Below are 7,579 nucleotides of genomic sequence, written 5' to 3'. Positions count from 1 at the left end.
GACTGCGTGCGTTTTCAGAGACTAGTTAGTTTCCTTTCTTGCACATCTTTCGAGAGCCCAGGCCTGAGGCTCTCTCACTTTGTTTGCCTCCCTCACTTTGTGATGGGGGCACCGAGGGCTGGTGGAGGGCACTGCGTCCTCCATCAGCCTCCCCCAAACCATCACCCATGCCGCAAGTTTAGGTAAGAACAGCATGCGTGCCCTCCAGGTGCCCATCCACCCGCTCTCCAGCCCCACCTCCACCATGGCCCTGCCCCTCCCTCTCCTGTGAGAAGTTCTGGAGCTGCCACTGAAGGTGACAAGGAGCATAGGCTCCTGGTGAATGGTACACAGCTATGCCTCCCTCGCCTCGACCCATATAGGCGTTCCATCCAGCGGCCATAAAGTGGATTCTCACGGACACAAACTGTAAATACCCAAAGGCATTTTTCTACAAAAAGAGAAAAGTCTTGGTGAATCCTTTCACATCCTAGTTTTCTCATCTGCAAAATGGGAATAAAAATGGTTCCCAAGTCACTGGGCAATTATGGGGATTTCATGAAAGCACTTAGAAGGGTCCCACCTGCCCCTTAATACCCTTAGCTCCTATTATAATCACTGAATGAATGAATGAATGCAAATTGAGTCTGTATGAAAGTGTTATATGAGTGAAAAATTTACACCCAGATTTGATTATTGAAATGACAGGGGTGAAAAATTCAACTCTCATATGTGGACATTTTTGGCACCTTATGTTTGCATTTTACACTGTGAAATACCTTTTTTTTTTTTCAGGACTACACTTTGTTATATGAAGAGGCAAAATATTTTCAGCTTCAGCCCATGTTGTTGGAGATGGAAAGATGGAAACAGGACAGAGAAACCGGTCGCTTTTCAAGGCCCTGTGAGTGCCTCGTGGTACGTGTTGCCCCAGACCTCGGAGAAAGGATCACGCTCAGCGGTGACAAATCTTTGATAGAAGAAGTGTTTCCAGAGATCGGCGACGTGATGTGTAACTCCGTCAATGCAGGCTGGAATCATGACTCAACACACGTCATCAGATTTCCACTGAATGGCTACTGTCACCTCAACTCAGTCCAGGTATAGCGTCGTCACACACTGTGTGGCATCGAATGTTGCTCTTAATGCTGTTGTCTTGCCTTCATGTGGTACCTTTCCTCCAGAGAGCTGGAGAACCCTCACGTGGTTGGGGGGCGTAAACTGTTCCCCACTCTACAGCAGTCATTCAGTCATTCCACAAACATTTATTGAACATCTACTGTGTGCCGGGTGCTGGTATGAGCACTGGAGATACAGAAGGGAAGAAAACAGACAACAGCCCTCTTTTCATGGAACTTACATTACGGGAATGGGGGTGGGAGGGTGCAAACAATAACCAACCTAAATGATGGGCAGGTGGTGAGAAGAGGATGCCTAGGGCAGGGTATCCTGGCACGTGCTTGACATACTGAGGAGTATCAGGAAAGCCAGCATGGCTTGAAGCGAGTAAAGGTGGGGTGGGTAGTGCAGAGCCCCCCCAGGGACAGATGGTGGAGTGCCCCACAGAGGGTGGGAAGAGCTCTGGGATTCTTTGTGTTGGTTTCTTTTGGGTTTGGTTCCCTTGCTTGTATGAGTCAAATGGAAAGCCATTTGAGGATTTTGAGCAAGAGAGTGACACGTTGTAACTCGTATTTGAAAGTGAATATTCCAGCAACAGGTGGAAACCAGGGGGAGCCAAGGGGACCAGTTAGCAAGCTGGTCCAAGCAATAACTGAGAAGTTTCCGACTCTGAATATCTTTTTTTTTTTTTTTTTTTTTTTTGGCTGCGCTACGCGGCATGCGGGGTTTTAGTTCCCCGACCAGGGATTGAACTTGTGCCCCCTGCAGTGGACGCACGGAGTCTTAGCCACTGGACTGGCAGGGAAGTTCCAAAGTAATTTTGTTTGTTTGTTTTTTGTTTTGGAGGCACCGCACAGCTTGGGGGACCTTAGTTCCCTGTCCAGGGATTGAACCCGGGCCCTCGGCAGTGAGAGCGCAGGGTCCTAACTACTGGACCGCCCCGAATATCTTGAATGTAGAGCTGACAAGGTTTTCTGACAATGGCTCTGGGTTGTAGGACAGAAGCAAAGATGACTAAGATTTTTGATGGAGGAACTGGGTGAATGGAATTAGTATTTTCTGAGATAGAGAAGTTTACGGGAGAAGAAGATTTAAGGGCAGAATTCAGAAGTTTGGTTGACAAGGTGTGAGGGGCCACGTGCCTTAGACGACGGTGATTGTGGTCACCGTCGTAACTGACGCGTGCCAGCCCTGGGCCAAGCGTTGTCCGTGCTTGTCTTCTTACACCAACCCTAACAGGTAAGCACTGTTAATTCCCTGTCTGGCTGATGAGAAAACGGAAGCACACCTGGGTCTTGACTCCAGGTCTGTGTGATTCAAAACGATTTTAAGTCAATGGAGTGAGGGTTTGTGGGCTTTTCTTTGTCTTTTTAATTGGAATGGGTCCATGGCTTTATTCGGTATTGAGCCAACAAAACCTCTCCCCCAAACTCCAAGACTAGAAGCACCCACTCTAGCATTCTGCCTCTTGAGGGTGGTTTCACAACTATTTATCATTTTAAAATGTTGTGATCAGGTGTCTGAGAGCAGAGCAGCAGGAAACTGGCAGACACTGAGCCCCGGGCGCGTCAGAGGAAGGCACACACCCCAGCCGGCAGCGGGTGGCCCCCTGGGCTGTGCAGGCCCTGAGTCACACCCTGAACCGCCCTGTGCAGTTCCTGAGCGGGGCCTCAGCGATTTCGAAAAGCCTCTAGAGCCCTGAAAGCCTTTGCCCTCCTCCCCGTGCCCTGCCCCTCCCCCCTCCCTCAGCTCTCTCTAGACAGCATTTCATTGCTTCTCTAGGGCCCCATCCCTAGGGCCACTGAATAACTATCAGAAATTCACAAACCTGGCATGTTTCCCAGTCATTGAGTCTGATCAGATGTGGATTTTCATATGGATTAATTTCGTCATATGACGTGGCCACACAAGTTCCTGCTCCATCTAGAGGACAGGCACCATCCTCTAGGCATTCATTGGCTTTGGGGTAAGGCTCAGGAGCCCTGAGAGCTACCCAAGTGATTTTAATATTCCCAAATGATCACTAACTTTAAGGAGCTTTGCTATTAACGAGTTGTGGCTTGAAAAGGAATGGTCAAGGGCTTCCCTGGTGGCGCAGTGGTTAAGAATCCGCCTGCCAATGCAAGGGACACAGGTTCAAGCCCTGGTCCGGGAAGATCCCACATGCTGCGGAGCAGCTAAGCCCGTGCGCCACAACTACTGAGCCTGAGCTCTAGAGCCTTCGAGCCACAGATACTGAAGCCTGCGTGCCTGGAGCCTGTGCTATTAATTAATTAATTAATTAAAATAAAAAGGGAAATCTCTTTAAAAAAAAAAGGAACGGTCAAGAAGCATAAGCTATCTGCATTACACTGGAATAAGCTTTACCATCTTCAAGGTAACATTGGATCATATTGAATAATTGTCGTATGCATATTAGACCCTCTGGGGAGGAAGCTTAGGGACTTCCTTATATTAGCAATTTAGCGACCTAACAACACTGAAAGACAAACGATATCAGAGTTAAGTTCTTTACTGTTCAGCTTCCTCTACCTTTGTAATTTCTCTCCTGATCAAGGCAAAAAATCCTTTCCAAGGCGGTGGTTTGGCCAAGCAGACTGGGGTGTTTCTTGCTGACAAGCTACATTCCTGCCTCTACTGGGGAAATCTCCTGAGAGCGAGCTGTTCACCTTTTTATTCACCTGCCACCAAAGCACATCTTAATGTGCTTGATTCTGAACTTAGAGATTGCTTTCTTCATAGTGTCCTTCCGCTGCCTGGTATGCATATATGCATTGTGAATTTATGTACAGAAGTAGACACTGCAGGGAAGAGTGTTCATTTTGTTCCCATAAGGACTTGTTTTGTTTTTTTTTTAATTTGACACCATTTGAGTTTTAATTTTTAGAATGCATACTCTTGCTTTCCCATCTCATCTAGTTAGCTATTTTACAAAATAGCAGATTACATTACATGCAACAGTAGCCAACCAAAAAATAATAATTCAAAAAAGGACATAGTAAGGATTCACTGTAATTACACTTTGAGAGTTATTTGGTAACATTTCACTTTGTTCCAAAAATTTAAAAAATTTGAGCCAGGCATTTTTTCTAAAGTTATGATTGAGTCATCTTGCCTTTAGAGTGGTGTAGATATAATTTAATTACATCCACAATCCTGGCAGGGAACATTTGCAAGTCTAATATTTGTTGCATTCCTAAAGAAACAGAATGAATGCTCTAGATCAGTTTCCTGTATTTCTGTGTATCTAAGAGTTGCAGGAAATGTTTCCTGCATTCAAGAGTGTCAGACAAGTAGTGACAAACCCAGGGATCTTTCTGGCATTAGGTATTTGATTTCAAAATCAGAGATTGTATGGGTTATGTTTGTATGAGAAGTTTAGAACATCTTTATTTTTGGATATATTTTCTAATACAGATCATATACAACCATTTCATTTATTCTTGCCTCCTGGGCTACACCCAAGGCAATAGAACTATTTCAAAAGCCACAAACTTGAAAAGCTATAGATAAACCTCGACTGTCTTTAATAGTGCATTTCTTCTGCTGTTGAAATTGCATCAGTCTTTCAAGCTGAAATATATTAACTCAGTTATCAGGAAATTTGAACAATGGCCCAGTCAAGAGTGAATGAGTTGAGGCTGAATCACTGATGGAGTAAATTCAGATAATATCACTGTCTCTCCATAGTCTTTATCATCTCATCGAATATATGTTAGTGGTAAATGAGCTTTGAAATGTGAACCCTCTCTTTCTGTAGAGAAGGTGGAGTTGCACATTGCAAAAAACATGGGATTTGAGGCCAAAGAGACCTAAGTTGGACACCCAATTCCATCACTTACTAGGAGTGAGCCTCAGTTTTCTCATCTGTCAAATGGACTAACTCCACCCATTATGCAAGGTGGTTCTAATGAGTAAACGAACTTGGCATGTGTAAAGCTAGCGTGTGAAGGAACATTTTAGGTATTAAAAACGTTTGCTCGCTCCCTCCTGCCCTGTAATCCAGAGCTTTGTTTGAAAGCAGAAAAACAGAGAGATTTAAGGGTTGGATAAGATGAACCAGAGCTGCACATGATCTCAAACTTTGGGACAGTCTTTGGGCTGTTTATGTGGCCAAAGGACCTAGCTCACCCCTAACTGCGTGCTTGTATCGGTCCCTCGCAGGTCCTCGAGAGGTTGCAGCAAAGAGGATTTGAAATCGTGGGCTCCTGTGGGGGAGGAGTGGACTCATCTCAGTTCAGCGAATACGTCCTGCGGCGGGAACTGAGGCGGACGCCCCGTGGACCCTCTGTCATCCGGATAAAGCAAGAGCCTCTGGACTAAGTGGACATATTTCTTATGCAAAAAGGAGAAAACATACACAACAAATAATGCAAACAAGAAAGGGACATTTATGTGCAGTTGGGACAGCAAACCAAGTCCTGGACCTAAAATTGAATAAAAGACACATTTATATCCAATAGAGACCACACCTGTATTCATATGGGAACAATTGGAATAGTGATATCCTCAAGGTGTAAAAAATATATAAATATATATATATATATGTCAAAAGGTAGGAAATGCAAAAAAAGAAAAAAAGGTGGTAGCTACAGTTGGTGCTGTGATGGCCGTGAAGTGTCCTGGGCCTCCCAAGGCCTCTGACCAATAAACAAGCCATGAGCAGTGAGGACGCATCTCCTTACAGTTTCCATTGCCAACAGCCATCCATTCTTTCTTTTTCCTTTGTCCTCCTTTTTCCTTTTTTAAAAAAACCAGAACACTTAGAATCGCATTTCTTTGCATATGGAAGTTTCATGTCTCTCTTTAGACAGGGGACCGGGCAGGACTTCAAAAACAACGCTCATGAGCACACGCTGCATTCGAAAGACGTTAGACATGAAATTTTAAACGTAGTCTGTACAGAAGTCACACTTTTTTGTCCGCCTCACAGATGTGAACATGACTTTGTTTTTAAACCGATCAGTTTTGCAAAGGGGCCAGAATTATTACTTGTTAGAGTTGCTCCAGTTTGAGTCTGCTGCTTTCCTACAATTTTTCAAATTTTATAATGTATTAAATACAATAAACTCTGTTTAAAAAATAAGGTCTGTGTGAAACACACGTGTTGGGGTGAGGCGGTATTAAAACGAAATTTTTCTATTTCAAAATTTTCTGTGTCGAACATTAAAAAGAGGCCTAAAAGCTGAGGCCAGTGTTGAGATCCAAACCCACTAAAGGATAAGGATGTCGACCAGCATTCTGAACAGTTCTGTTCCTGCTCAGTGTTAGGTCGAGTGCTTTGTTATTCCGCGTTGGTTAGCAAGATAAACCTTCCTTCCTGTGAGTTGACAAATTTCAGTTCTCTCTTGCTGCAGAGCGAACCATGCCCAAACTTAGCAGCTTACAACATTTTCTTCTCTCTCTTGATTCTGTGATCCTCTTGTGTGGATTGGCCTGCGTGTGATGTCATCTGGGGCGTGACCGGGGTGCCAGCCCCCACTGGCCATGGGCCTCTTCATGTGGTTTGGGTATCTCCCAGTGTGGGAGCCAGGTTCCAAGAGGGAGGAAGGAAGCCACAGTCCCCCAGAAGGCCAGGCCTGGAGCTACTCAATGCACTTCTGCAGGAATCTGTTAGTTCAGCAAATACAGAGCCAGCCCAGATTCAAGGAGGGGTAGGGGATAAAAACGCACCTCCTGTAGGGGAGAGTGCCAAAGAAGTTGTAGCCAAATTGAATCTACCATAACACCTGTCCAAAAAAATCCAAAAAGTAAGGCATTAATGGCTTTGGAAGAAGTAGGGAAAAATCTCAGGGCCAGAATGATCACTTTCTTATTAGCCAGAGCGGCGAGAAACCGGAGATGTCAGTACCACTTTGGAATTAGGCCCTCAGCTTTTCCAGGGTATTAGTGATTCTGAAGACTCCTCTGTCAGTGCTGCCACCACCTTTCTTCCTTACTTCCTCTTCCTCATTCCAGACACTCAAAATAAACCTGGCATGATGATAAGATTGACAGGTAAACTATAATGTGTTTCTGAGGCAGAGATGTTCCTGTGGTGATGCACTATTTCCATCCTGAACTTTCTTTTTTTAAATTAAAAAGTCTATGCCTGAGGACACTAGTAATAAAAATATTTGGGGCTTCTGAAACTAAAGGTAAGCTGTTAATGGCTCCAATCATCCCCCTGAAACACACAGCCAGCCCAAACGCTGAATTACTCTAATGACTGCCATCCAGGCTTTCACGTGGTTGTTTAATTTCCCCTTATTGGCGACTAATACACACCACTGTATCAGATGGAGACAGCCAGGGCTCCTCCCACAGGCTGCTTGGGCATCCGCGTCTGCTGAAAGGAAAACAAAATTGCTCTATGATTTTACTGGTAATCCATTCTCAGTGGGTAAAATTTCCTAAAAGCAAAAAGCAAGGGCCCCACTTTGGGACTTTCTGCTGGTTATTGTCATCAGTGAACATTTACCCAGCACTCTCTCTGGGCAGT

General features: G+C 44.8%; 1 protein-coding gene across 1 annotated transcript in view; it reads left to right on the top strand.

Moving 5' to 3' along the window:
* LOC102981451 (BTB/POZ domain-containing protein KCTD1) overlaps window positions 1-6,184 on the top strand; it is a 92,951-nt gene extending 86,767 nt beyond the window's left edge. Inside the window, exons 4-5 of the mRNA XM_007105398.3 lie at window positions 775-1,080; window positions 5,263-6,184. Coding sequence (XP_007105460.1) covers window positions 775-1,080; window positions 5,263-5,421 — 465 coding nt within the window. The 3' untranslated portion in view covers window positions 5,422-6,184. The remainder of the gene's footprint in view (window positions 1-774; window positions 1,081-5,262) is intronic.
* The last annotated feature ends 1,395 nt before the right edge of the window (window positions 6,185-7,579 follow it).

The sequence above is a fragment of the Physeter macrocephalus genome, chromosome 19, assembly GCF_002837175.3.
Source record: "Physeter macrocephalus isolate SW-GA chromosome 19, ASM283717v5, whole genome shotgun sequence".
Classification (NCBI taxonomy): Eukaryota; Metazoa; Chordata; class Mammalia; order Artiodactyla; family Physeteridae; genus Physeter; species Physeter macrocephalus.
Note: the sequence above shows the minus strand (reverse complement) of the source record. Positions and strands in the feature narration are given on the sequence as shown.